The sequence below is a fragment of the Spea bombifrons genome, chromosome 8 (assembly GCF_027358695.1).
Source record: "Spea bombifrons isolate aSpeBom1 chromosome 8, aSpeBom1.2.pri, whole genome shotgun sequence".
NCBI classification, from domain to species: Eukaryota; Metazoa; Chordata; class Amphibia; order Anura; family Pelobatidae; genus Spea; species Spea bombifrons.
In genome coordinates this window covers 4,123,834-4,138,185 of record NC_071094.1, presented here as the reverse complement: position 1 = coordinate 4,138,185, position 14,352 = coordinate 4,123,834, and the positions used below count along the sequence as shown (strand labels likewise).

At 38.8% G+C, this 14,352-nt stretch overlaps 1 protein-coding gene across 4 annotated transcripts in view; it reads right to left on the bottom strand.

Annotated features, from left to right (window-relative positions):
- Positions 1-319: 319 nt before the first annotated feature.
- The window catches only part of DAB2IP (DAB2 interacting protein), a 211,840-nt gene continuing 197,807 nt past the window's right edge, over positions 320-14,352 (bottom strand). For 2 of the 4 annotated variants that reach the window (XM_053472613.1, XM_053472610.1), the window contains 4 exons: positions 12,726-12,878; positions 8,506-8,708; positions 6,785-6,872; positions 5,179-5,605 (listed from right to left, as the gene is read on the bottom strand). In XM_053472613.1, the coding sequence (XP_053328588.1) occupies positions 5,438-5,605; positions 6,785-6,872; positions 8,506-8,708; positions 12,726-12,878 (612 nt within the window). In that variant the 3' untranslated portion in view covers positions 5,179-5,437. Of the gene's footprint in view, positions 443-5,178; positions 5,606-6,784; positions 6,873-8,505; positions 8,709-12,725; positions 12,879-14,352 lie in introns of those variants that run through there. The other 2 variants (XM_053472611.1, XM_053472612.1) reach the window with 2 other exon arrangements.

Sequence of the window (14,352 nt, the reverse complement as noted above, 5' to 3'; positions counted from 1 at the left end):
AAAAAACCCCACAAAGTCACCCCAAAAACCTTTCCAATTTTCATAGTCGTCCACAAAGGGGTAGAATCCAGACCGAGGATAATAAATGTACACAGCCAAAGCCTATTTTAGTGACCACCAAAAAAGAAGCCATTTTTGGGGGTATTTAGAGCTTATCGTCAAACAGCGACCCATCTCAACGGGCTGAACTTATACGATCCAATATATAAACATATCAACCTGTTTTGGGGCCAGCCCAGCCTTTTGACAATGGGATACGGACGTTGGTATATCCTGATGCTCCTGTTCACTTTAACGATCATTGCTTTTTTGTTTTGTTTTAATTGGTTTTTGTAAATTTTGTTTTTTGTCTTCCGTTCCTTTAACATTCCAAGCAGTGCGTATCCCAAATATTAAGTGGATAGTACTCCCGAATATCGGTTGTTTTTTTTTCTAAGGAATACTGTGAAAGAAAAGAGATATATTTTACCCAATATCGACGTGTCTTCTTTTACTTGTCACACTATTTTTTTATTTTTTTTTTGGAAGTTGCTTTGAAGGTTTACGGTACCTTTTGGATATTTTGCAAGCTTTTCCGCCTGCCTTGGTTAAAAAATGGTAACGAAACCCACAAAGCAGCCTTATTGCTACCAGGATGAACACGGCTACAAACACCATGAAAAAAGAAATGCATCACAAAAAATCTAAAATGATATTTTAAAAACAGTCAGTATTGGTAAATATATGTAATTATGGTAAATATATGTAATTATGGTAATTTTTTTATACCAGTATCTCACCTACAGTTGTTGTCACTCAGGTTGCATGAAGTTGTACAATTATCAGTGTTATAAGACTATACCTGGAGTCTCCGGGTGAACCGCCATGTCACTGGGTCACTTCCTGCGGGAGAGGAAGTGGTATTTGGCCATGGCGACTTACCACTCACTCCCGCTCCCATTGCCAGACCATTAAAGGCTGGCCTGGTCCCCCCAACACATCCCGCTGCCTTGTAAAGCCATTCCCTCAGAAGGAGGAGAACCTACCCTAGGCCAGCTAAAACAAACACGGACAGCTTTGAGAAAGATTAGGTTCTGAATCTGTTCTTACATTTTTTGTGATACATTCCATTTCTCAAAAATATAATTTACAGAGAATACCTCAGAATGAACTGAAACAAGTTTTTATATATATATATATATATATATATATATTTTTTTTTTATTATTATTTTTTTTTTAAATGTCCTTTGCCTCCGTGGTTGAAATTAAGGAAAACAGTTTTAGAAACTTTATAAATGTTTTTGAGATCATGGAAGCTGATGCGGGAAAAATTGAAAGCATCGAAAATTGTCATAAAGAAAATTGAACTATATCAAAAAAATAATAATTTTAATTACATCTGCAGTACTGACAATTTTAGTTACATTTAAAAAAAATCATAAATGTAAACTATCAATAGGGATTCTCTAAAAAAAAATGGAAAGAAAAACAGCATTCTTAACAGATTATAATATTTGTTAACAAGCTGGGGGTTGCTTTTTTTCAGTGCACTTTCCACTTCCTGTTATTACTTGGGGCAGCTTCCTGCCGGGATTCGAAATTCAATTAGAAAATAAAATGGACCCCCCAGGCTTGTTTAAAATACCAAAAAGGGGTCAAGGGGGTATATAGAAATATACGTATTTACTCAGGAATGCTACAAAACGTATCTTAAAGAAAACTTTAAGCATTAGAATGCAAGTTTCCCTTTACGTTGATCGTTATGAGCTAATTGGCCCTGTCCTCCGACGAGCTGGAATTTTGTTCCGTGCCTATAAGTTGTCGGTTTCGTCCCTTGGCGTTAATTTGTGCCCATACGTCAAAATACAGAGCTATAATGTCAAAACAATTTGGCCATAAAAGTGACAGATATGTTCTGCAGAATGCTTAGTCTGTGATTTTCCGAGTGATACTTGAAGTGCCTATTAAGTGCAAATTGGAACTTTAAGGCTCGATCTAAAATCGCTTCAGTAGAAGCACAAGCAGCGCAAGAACGGAGAAAAAAAAAACATTTTCCATATATAAAAAGAACTCTGTAGTTTTTAAACTTTGAAAGAAATTAGGCGGAGTGACGGCTTAACCACATTTTAGGGATAATTTATCGTATTTTCTTAAATATAAATTCTCATATTTTTTTAGGGGGGAAAAAAACAAAAAAAAATCGCCTGTCTTACCGTATATCTCAAATTCAAGCAGGTTAATTATATCAAATTTTGTCTATTCATTTATAAGGGTTGCAAGGCACCCATGGACAACACCGATGTATAACTATAGTATTTATTTCCCTGTATTTTTGTTGACGTGTTGACCTGCCAAATATTCTAATTTTTCCCCAAAATATCCTGCTTTGTTTCCACCTCTTAAAGCATTTTTCCCAATAAATTGAATGTTTTTTTGTTTTAAATGCGTCAAAATTTAAAACAATTTGATCAGAAAAGTTGATGAGAGTCCGAAATGACGGTCGTTAGGGTATATATATCGTATTTATCCGAGAAAAGGTCATCCTTGGTGAAAGTTGTTTTTTTTTTTTTTTTATTGCACAGACCTCGCCTGCGTAACATCGCACATTGCACAAAAATACATTCAGTGATGCAGCCATCACGTTAAAATAAAGTTCAAATTTTGCATTTGTTTTCAGATATATGCATATTTTGATTGCTATAATGTTCCTATAATACAAGCACGTTGTAGGGTACAATCTATGTACAGTAAAGTAGTTTGATCTTAAAGGGGGAAACTATTTCCCAAACTAGAAATAAAGATATATTTTAAAGAATTAACGGACCTTCCGCTCCCTCTTCTTCACCTGCGATGTCACGGCTGCTTTTTCTGCTGGGGGAGACCATATTTCCTATGGGCAGGACAGGAATTATCCGCCTCTGCCCCCCCCCCCCGTAAGGCTGTCAACAGCCCCCCACAAATCAGCGGTGACATCACGGCGGAGAAAAAGGAAAACTTCTGGGGGGGCTGTAATGGCACATGCCTTCTCTTCTTTAATATATATATCTTTATTTCTAGGTAATAATCCCCCTTTAAAGAGACTCTGCCTCTAAAACAGTGTATGCCGCGTGAATGTAGAGCATAGAAATATTTCTTGGCCCCGCCCCTTTTAGGAAATATGATCCCGTATGTAAATTTTAGATCGCATTTGCATATGGAGCCATATCACTGAAAATATACTTCTGCCATGTTAAAATAATGTCCACAAAGGAGTGGAGTGGCTTGGGGTATTTAAATCCACTATTTTAAATATAGTACTTTTTTTTGAGTAGAAATATAAAGAGAATAAGGGTTTTCTAAGAGATTCATAATTCTGTTTATGTTCGATAACGGTGACAATCTAGCATATTATCAAAGAAGAAAATTTGGTCATGTAAGTCATCTTCTCTTGTGGAATCCCCATATTTTTGGTTAAATAACTTTTCTTTCTTATTGTGTTGTAAACCCGTATCATACTATTTCATTAACACAACACTACAATCTTCACTGAAAAAAAATAATAATATACATTTCCCTTTTTTTTTGTACTTTTACCTAATCTATCTGCTTATGAGAGGTAGTTCATTGAATGTGGACATGGCCGGCGTCTCAAGACAACGTTCTCCTGCCTGCCCTCCATTCAAAGTTTAATTGCAAAGTCCACCTAAATAGGTATTTTAACATATTTTAACATACTGGCTCTGTATCTGGCTTGGAAAATTAGGGCAAAAATTATAAACAAAAAAGAAAAACAAAACACTCACATGAACTCTTTTTTTTATGGTTAAAAGTATAAACCAATGAAGCTTATTCCAATTTACAAATGACTCCTTTTGAAACCATTCTATTCTACAACGAGCCGTAAGGACTGAATCCCAGCTTTGTAATATTATAACAAATCAACTGACCATTGTACTTGTTTTCATACCGCAGACATGTATGGGGTAGTAGAAATCTTTGCCAATCTGCCATTACCAAGTATGATGGAGTTCACTGGTATTCTAGAACAAGGATAGGCAACCGTTGTTGTTAAATTATAACAGTCCCTGGCTGAGGACGATGGGTTTGTTTGGTGAAAAGGACATGAGGAGTATCGTATGTTGGGAAGCGTTCTTTTAGATGGAACTCAACTTGACTCTGGATACAAAAGTCCCAGATGAGAACTGGCTGTGGTAGATGATGGAACTCAAAATATCGATGGAGTATGCTGATATGTGGGTGCGGGGTGACCAAAAATGGATGGAAGTGAGTATGTCTCATAAAAGTCTCTACCCCTTTACATCCCACCCTACCCCAAAACTGTCATGTGTGTTACATATGTGTCTGCCCTGCCTCATGGTCCCATTATGATCACTGATCAGAAAATACGCTAGGTCCCACTTTGGCCAAATGCCCATGTGGACAACCCCAACTGTCCTTGACCACATCTCCTAAAACCCCCCGTTATTAGCTGTCTTTGTGGATTGTAGATATTTAAAATTGTAAATTGTTGTCGAATCTGAGCAAGGGGTCTGCAGTTGGCTCTACCTGCCTTAGGCTTTTTTTTTTTTATAAAAAAAAATGTTTTTAACAGTTTCCAAGTTGGAAAACCACTGACATCCATGTTTTTTTCTATTAAAAGCGGGAAAGAGAAAAATTATAATCTCTTCTTTCGTTAAATAGGTGGGCTGGAGGAATAACACAGCTCTGTATATCTGCTGAAACTACCTAAATAGGTTTTTTGATGTGGGTTTTTATTCGGTGGCTAAAGGCTTGGACAAAACTGGCCAACTCTCGAGCTTGAGCCTGATATATTATTGAAGGCTGTTCAATAAAACGCTATTTCCCGGGAGGCGGGGGGGACTTAACACGGTTGTCGCTGCAACACAATTGACCGAAAATGTTATTTCTCCATTGAAACAAAGCAAGAGGATATTCTAATTCCGTTAGAAAGAATGGACAACCTGCCCAACTAACTAATCTGGTTGTAGAGATTTGGTTGTGTGTGTTTTTTTCCCTTTAAATAAACATAAACATTTGTTTACGTCTTTAAATTATAATTCTATTTTAGTTATCCCTTTGAACCTTTTGGATAAAATTTGTCAAAGGGATCAAAGAGAATCGGATAAAAAAAAAATTCTAATTATAATTATTATTTAGACATTTAACATTGAAATAATTCACCAGCAAGGACAGCAAATCATATACAAATATGTATTGTTATGGCACATTTTCTACAAGTTTTTTTTGTGTATTTGTGTGTGTGTTTTGTTTTTCTTGTTTTTTTTTTCTTTACTATTTCCCCCCCAAAGCATTGGCTTTCGCTTTTTAGGGGTATTAGATCCACAAAATGCATCAGTCAAACGCTGCTTCCATTAAATGAGCAGGTATCCCTTGAAGTGCTGCTGGCAGCTGAGTTCATGACTGTTGGGGTTCATCTCTGACGTGTTTCCGCTTTGTTAACAATTACTGCTGTTTCTGAACTCTCCGTTCTCTGTGATCTGCAATTTAGTTGGGTTTGTGGGGGAGATTCCATTACGTGTCTGCATGTTGTACCTCTCTTTAAGTTGCGTGAGGGCGCTCATGAGTCTGGCGTTGGCCGCGTCCAGGGATGCGATACGTTTCTCCTAAAAAAACGAGAAGTGAGAGGAGGTCAATATTCTTTTCAAGAAGGAACGGACAGGACGAGGGACAACCCGCGCTAGTTTCTGTCCCACGCAAGAGATACGCGTCTAGATCAACGTGTGTCCTCTGATCAAAAAGACAGAGAAACATTAATACATTAAGTTGACATGTTTCCTTAAGGCTGATGGCCCTCAAACTCATGGGACTAGGTTCTTGATGTCTAAGCAGGAGGTTTCCTTAAGGATGATGGCCCTCAAACTCATGGGACTAGGTTCTTGATGTCTAAGCAGGAGGTTTCCTTAAGGCGGATGGCCCTCAAACTCATGGGACTAGGTTCTTGATGTCTAAGCAGGAGGTTTCCTTAAGGCTGATGGCCCTCAAACTCATGGGACTAAGTTCTTGATCATTATGTATTTAATGGGTAGAAGGTCCAATGCAAGGAATGGTTGGACAACCCTTTAGGAGTTGGGGTTAGTATGGAGCCCCTTGCCACTTTTTGGTGTTATAAATTTACTTAAACTTGAAAATGATTAAAAAAAAAAGAAACTTCTTGAGGAAATTAGAACCCTTGACTTTCCTTACACAAAGAATTATTTTTTTTATCCGTCGGAGAGAGACTGCTAAATCCGACAGATGTAATTTCCTAATAGGGGCTCATTGCTCTAATAATTACCAAAATGTACATTGAGAATGACCTACAAATTACAATGTTGCTTATTAAAAATCTAAACGAGATCCATGAAATTATTTTAGGGCACGGTGATAGGTCTTGCCAGAGAGATCAGACTTGGCGCTTGTTCCGTGATTGGAAATTATAATTAACGTTGGACATGATACAACGATAATGGTTTTCATTAATTTCATAGTTATTAGAGACATAACCTACAATTTCCCCGTGCCCGCTGTGCAAAGATAAGGGGCTGTGAGCACTGATGATACGTTATCTGTAAGTAGCTGTTTCATGCCGATGTCTAGGTATTGAAAGGAAGTGTTTAGCATGAAAGAATTAAATTAGCTGACTTACCTCGATATAATAAGTAATCTTGTTCATTGCCTAAGGCATGCCTCTCTCTGCGGGTCTATTCATTTAAAATACTTAACGTAAGGGTACCTTATATTGGAATGGAGGCAGCCATGTTTTAACCTATCGTAAAGTAAGCTTAATGAAATACGTCCCAGACCTGTGCATCGATAATCTTCTGCTTGGAATCCACGGCGGCTTGCATGTCGGCATGGTCTTTCTTTAACTCCTCTTCCACAGACATTAATCTGGAACGAAAAACATACTCAGTATTAATCAACAAGCTCATGGTGGCAACCAAGGTCAAGTCAACCCTGTGTGGAGGTCCTGAGGGATCTCACAGAATTCAGAAGAGGAGCAGTGAGTTCCTTAAGTGGTCTCCTTAGTTGATACGTATACCCAAAATGTAAACATGGGGTTTAGCTAATCTCTATACTGTAGCTCTACCATGTCTGGTTAATGTACCATCTAAATATCTCCTAGTTTTATTTATGTGAGGGTATGGCCCGTAACAGCAACCCCAACCGCATTCTTTTAAGCCTCCATAACAGTTCACATTTTTACTATGGCCTCTGATCCGCCGACCTACAGAATAGCAAAAATCCCCATAAAGGAATGAGACCAGTATGGTGGGAAAGAAGCCAATGAGACCATATAAAAGATTGCGTAATTCAAGAAGCCATATAGAAATCAATACATCCTTCTATTAGAGTGACATTGAAACTTGTTATGATGTAGAGCTCTCAAGTTGGACGGGGTTTGGTGGATGTCAATTTGTCATCTGACCCAATCCCCCTCTAACTGTGTGTCCGTTCAGTGTTACTACATGATGAGAGGGTGACATGGTCTCGGAGAAAAGCGGGTGCTTGTTACATTATGATGGATAGTTCTCCAGTAAGAAACGTTTAGGTCAAGTGAATCGGGGGGGGGGGGACAGCAAAAATGGACTGTAAAAAAAAAAATTCACAATAGAAATTATTTCTAGTAACGGAAATCGCAGAAATCGCTCGTTTAATATCAATTAAGGATTCTAGAATTTCAGGTGCTTTGAACGTTAAGGACCATAGATAATGAATGCTCAGGCTGTTATAATCTCCACTTAAAAGGGAGTCTTGCTGAAACAATGAAGACGCGAGATACACATCTTACCCTAAAGGCAAATTTGCTTCTGATACCCACGCGGTTTTACAATTAGCAGCCGGTCGGTAGGTTCAGCAACTTTTTCCGCTAATCCTTTTTTAGCAGATAAAATCAGCAAATCCTGGGTTTATCGCCGATATGATTTTCAGATTAAACAGAGGTCGTGGAATGTTGGACACTAATTGATTAAAGGGATGTTAAAACGTGGGAAAGTTGAGGTGTGCGTAGGTAAAATGGTATTTTTACAAAAAAGACAAAGGCTTCGCGTTTTCCTGTTAATGGGGTTGAGACTTTATTTTCTTTCTAAATAAATGGACTGGGGACCGAGGAGATCCTCCCAAGTACCGGTGACGCGCCAGCCACATCTTCGGTGGGTGAGTAACCTCCATCCCATGAGTATGGATGGTAATTAAAACACTCAGACCTGCCAGTCTAACCCTTTGTCCCATTTTGGAGTGGTTTGTGGCCACGTCCACACACCCCATCGCCCTCAGATATTGTTGGGGTTGCGGATCTAGAGGTGAGAACCAGGTTCCTCTTTCGCATTTGAGAGAAGACAATTTCTTCTATTTATCTAAATCAAGAGAGCAGATTTTAATGGCACATGAGAACACACCACCAGAAACCATCGTGCTGCTCAGGGCTTCTTTTGTCTTCATTAAGTTGTAGTAGTTAACAATACACCTCTGGGGGGAAAAAAGTCCAAAGACCCATATTATATTAAACTTTTCATATTCATACCTGCTTATAATTCCTTTCATCTGCATCTCCTTGTCTTCCTGTTGCCTCCGAAGTCTCTCCTCACTTTCCTCCAGCCTTGCTTGGTATTCCAGAAGTACCTTTTGGGTTTGCTCATCCTGGCTCTTGCAGCGGTTTTCATAATCTTCCAGCTTCTTATTCGACAGACGCAATTTGTCCTGCAGAACCATGATCTCCTGCTGGTACTACAGGGAAACAAAAACAGAATCTTAGCTTTAAATATCCAGTATCAGACCCATGTGACAATTATACGTCGGAACTCTACAGATACTATGGGATTTCTCATTCATTCGCTTGGCCTCTCGTTCGTTATCTAGATACAAATCATGTTCCAGACATTCCAAACCTCTTCCGCTTTCCACTCCCATAAAGTAATCTGATTATTAAAGCATAAATCCACCAATATTCCCAGGAATCACCTCAAATCGAGATTTGAAGACCTAGAGTGCTGCTTCCCTATGTCTACATTCATTCTCTATCCAATTGTTTATTGTACCCTATTTAATGAAACATCGTTAGCAAGGAGATTCTTCTTGATATCAATCGACTGGTGTGATATTTTTGATAAGCACCGGAACAATGTCAATTTGCAATTTCTTTGATCACTCGGTAATCATAATCGACAGAGAATGCTCTTAGTTCACTGCTGATTGCTGACATTCCTAGCGGAATCTTTCATTATTTTATGTATTTATTTATTATGAAAGCCAACGGGGATATATTCTTCCAAAAAAAGATCCTTTAAAGAAAAACGTTAATTGCCCGGTGGGCTGCGGGTCAACAGAGCCCCTCACACCAACCCAGACTGCCCAATATGCCACGCTACACGCTATGTGAGCATACAAAAGTAACGTGTGGCCGCACATTAATTCCATACTGCATTGAAAGCCTGGAAATAAATTACTGCAATTAAAACAGAATTAAGAGCAAAAGTTTAGAATGTTAACGCTTATTACCGGTCTCTGATTTACCATCTGCTCAGTACGGCACTGGTTTGCATGACACGCTAGGTTTCCATAGAGTTATCCCCATAAAAATAAAATTTTAGGAGGAATCCCATGGAAAAAAAATTCCCCAGCGCTGTATACAGTAATATCCCACCAATGCTGTATACAGTAACAACCTCCCAGCGCTGTATACAGTAATAACACCCCAGTGCTGTATACAGTAATAACACCCCAGCGCTGTATACAGTAATATAACCCCCCAGCCCTGTATACAGTAATGTCGGTCAGCATTGACACCATTGTTAGTCATGTGATATTTTGGGTGACCTTCCCGGCTCAAACACCACACTGAGCTAATGTTTTATGGCAATGCTAATGAGGTCCGTTCCTCCATAGACTTTCATTTGTCAGGGTGACCGAATTGGTGATTAAGACTGAGCCATTCAATTGTTTATCACAGGCAGTATGATAATGATTCAGGATCCCAGACTGGGGCTACGAAAACAGAATGAGAAGCCATTCATTATATCTAGTATTATGGATGCATATGCAAATACTGGACCATTTGTCATCTCTGTCTGTACTATCGTGCGAATGAATTAAACGAACGTATATCAGATCGTGGCCCTGAAGTGTTACTAAGAGCCACCATCATCTGCCTCGATCGTCTTGGGAAATAAGTGAACATTCTCTTCAGCAATGTATATAGGTATTTAACCATTAGTGTTTCCATACCAATTACCCAGTGATACATTGCCTTGTGCTGTTGCCATGGCGAACGTGTGGACACATCTAAATCATTCCTTGTTTCTCATTAACAAGGTATCAAGTGAAATAATGTAAGCGGAATGTTGAAGTAACGGAAATTAATGCGCCCACTGATCGCTCCGTCGCAGGACAAAGAAAACCAGCATTTTTTAAAATAAAAATAGATTACCAGAAGATCACAAGAGGGACAGAAATTGAGTAAATACAGAAAACATAGATAACGAAATACAGTCATTATTAAGGGCTACTTTAACTATATCGTTACAATTCTTCACCAGGGTACCCGTACAAAATTCTACCCCATGTACAGCACTACTGAATATGATGGCGCTATATAAAACAATAAATAATAAAACAATAAATAATAAAACAATAAATAATAATACCTACCTACATTTAGTATCTACAGACATTTATTCTATCTATACCAGGGACTCAATGACCTCTGCTTCTGCATTTGCTAACGAAGGAACGACCCTTAATTTTATTTTTTTTTGTCACCCAATTGGTAAAATCCCCTTTTTTGATTCTGAAAACGCCATAGATATCATAAATTATACCCAAAAATCTATTTTTTTTTATTTTTATTTTTTTACGCCTGCATGGTACGTAGACCTCAACATTCGAAAATCCGACAACAAATATTCATTAAAAAATAAGAAAATTAATTAATTTAAAAAAAAAAATTATATTATGGTATAAGTATGAGTTAGTTTTCACAGCTTGGAATATGGGACATTATTAAAGAAAACCTACAGCGGTAAAAAATGAGAAAGAGTCATCGAGCGGCGCAGGTGATGGAATTGACATTTATGAGTCTTAAAGATGTCCATGTGATGGGATTTTAAGAGTTTATAGGGAGCGAGGCTTCTAAGAAAGGTTAGAGTGCATTGTAAGTACAGTATGTCTTAGTATCCGCTCAGTGGGGGGTTTAAGACACACAGCCCGTTCCTCGAGTAGCACTAAAACATTTCCGACTCCATTTGTGTTTGCTCCGGGCGAGCTCTCTGAATGAGACAGCCTTCCCATTCCAACCATTCCTTGGACCTGGAGGATAGTGGTGGTTTTTAAGGGACATATTCATTTTTTTTTTAATGAGGAGTTATACCCAGCTGGAATTTATTTTTTTTCCTGAAACAAAATTGGTAGCTCATGAAAATTCAAAGCCGGCAGGCACTGTGATTTTTTTTTTTTCATTTTCTACAATTTTTTTTTTTTTTCACAAAAGCATGCAAATGATATCTGCTGTAAGCCTCGGCGTTGAATTTTCCAAGATTTTTTTATTTAAATGATAAAATTACGGAATTAATTGAAACGTGTGCCACACGGTGTAAGTTATATAGAACTGGAGCTTCGAAAATAATACATTTTCAGTATAAAAAAAAGAAATGTATTCTTTGCTTGTGTTACTAACTGGCAAACTTTTTCTGTGAGCATCAGAGACTGGTATATGTCAGAATAAAGCATTCATTAGTTTACTGTGTATTAGAATTTTACTCTTGAGGGCATCTTGTTGTTTAAATATACATTTTCCCAGGATAACAGCGTCTAACTCTTCAAAGCTGTTAGAGCCAGGGGCAAACGCTTGGTAATAAATAGGTATCAAAAAGCTCTGTAAAACTACCACCCCTTCCAACCTTGACCAGCGATGCATTTAATGGGGTTCCAATCCAGGCCAGACCAAGAGCAACAACCATTCGCCCACCTAGGTACCCCCGAAAAAAAACACCCCCTGTTCTCTTATGGGTCCATCGTTGTGATAGACGGTAAAGGCACTGACTTTCTCCCACTAGGAGACATACATTGTAAAATTTCGAGAACCGGCATTATATCCGTTCATGCCGCCCAACGCATGGAGGTCTGTACCAGAAGAGGACAGATTTCCAATTGCTTGCAGGTAGCACCGTGGGTGCTGCCTCCTTTGTGGCATCGGTAAACGTCAGTCTATTGGTATTCAAGAAGATCAATGCATAAATTGGCATCTTTGACCAAGCGGATCTGTCACCCACTCATTTCTTTATAAAGACGGCCGAGAGGGTGGCAGATAAAGTGGATAGGCATACAGCTATCCTGAAACGAAGACGAGACCAAGGACTGATTGAGAAATACGCAGACAAGATGGGGCAGAACGGTTCTCATCTGCCATCAAATTCTATGCTTCTAGACTTTCAGCAATAGGAGGTGGGGAGCCTAAGGGGATGAACTGTCATAGACCTGGTGGTATAAGTCCTTATGATGGCTGCTCTCTTTGGCGTACAGAAAACATGGTTTTCTGATACCTATCATTTTCATTTTGATAATCATCATTAAGCATTCGTATGAAATATAATGACCTGAAAACCATAAAACATAATGTCTTTCCAAAAAATGCTAATGACCTCATGGAAGGGAATAAACTAACAACGTGCATTTTCCATGCCACTTGGTTGGCATCAGAAAGTTGTTGTGTCTTTTTGATTGGTTGCTCTATCCCGTTTTTGGTGTTACCTTTTCTGCTTGGGTGAATTCATCCTTAATCCTGAGTTTATCCCTGTGCTTGATATCTGAGTCTGCGGAATCATCTTCTAAAAGCTGCGAATTCATATTCAACAACCAAGCAGCAGTTCGGTCCAGGGCATTGGGATTCACGGGTGAGGGGGCCTAAAACAGAACATACAACCATAACAAAAGAAATGAATGAAATAAAGAAAACAAAACAAAAAAAGATAATGAAAAAAAATGGATGTGAGGTTACACGTAACGTTCTAGAAACGTCTTTTCTGGCGATGGACCCAACGAGTGTCTACTGTGGCAATCTAGTCAAGTGTTCAATATGTGGAAGACCATGGAACACAACAATGGAGGTGTAGAAAACTGGGTGCTCTATGACCGATACAGCCGTTCATATAGAAAGCAATGGCCCTACCCATTTAATTTATGTAATGATGGGTGCCCTTTCCAAAAAATGACATCTACCCACATCACAGGTCAACACACATCTTCGGGGGTCCAACGCTCTTTACTAAATCAACCTTTCAAAGATGGCCCCCAATGATGGTAGGTGGGAAAGGAAAGCGGAGAAAGGATGAGGAAAGATAAGACTATTATTAAGATCAATTGGGGTTACCAAAGATGGACACGATGGACACTGAGGGATGGACTGGAAAGAGGTGAACTCCATTAGGATTATCGGCCAAAGGGATCCAGTACTAATGTTTCTGCATATGGAGAGTTAATTGGGTATCAAACTATCAGAAGATTGAATGATGGAGGATACATAAGTAGAGATGATTACATAAGCAAAATAAAATAATTACAGCCTTCTGTAACTGAATCATAATCTATCCTTCTGGAGGATAAGCTCTCTGGGGAAATTTAGCGTTGAACTGAAACAGGCGTACCTTTCAAAGAACTGCCGGGAAAGAATTACTTAAGACGCGCTGAACGCAAATTGTTTAATATATCCCTGTATTTTGACTGTCTTCGGCAAATTGAAGTTGGTGTTTAACAGGCCAGCTGGGGAAACAGATCTGAAGAAGGCGCAATGGCCCGTATTAGGGCCCAATGGTAACAAAAATCCACTCTTTGGGTTATTGGCGACGTACCTGCTGGTGTCATCAATAACTTCAAGCGTAAATCAAAGTATAGATATATATATAGATTGATTGATAGATTGGGACATCTATGTTGGGGCGGTGGTTAATGGAGGAAGTTGTCAGGACCATAGGTGGAAGTGAGCGGGCCATACGCAGAAGTGGGTGGGAATGGGGCGTGAGGTGGCGAGGATCTCCCCAACTGCCCCATGAGCTCCACTGGCCCCGCAAATGCAGGACACTTGGGAGCTATGATTTACTGTACATTCTATGAATGTCCAAAAAGAACACAGCAAAAAAAGTCTAAAACTAAAAGCAAAATGGCCAAAACAAACGTACAGCCATTTTAAATGCAAATGGGTCGGGCACGTTCCTTCATTCTCAATATACATTCTCTATATATACATTCTCTGTATACATTCTCTATATACATTCTCTATATACATTCTCTATATACATTCTCTATATACATTCTCTGTATACATTCTCTATATACATTCTCTGCATACATTCTCTATATACATTCTCTATATACATTCTCT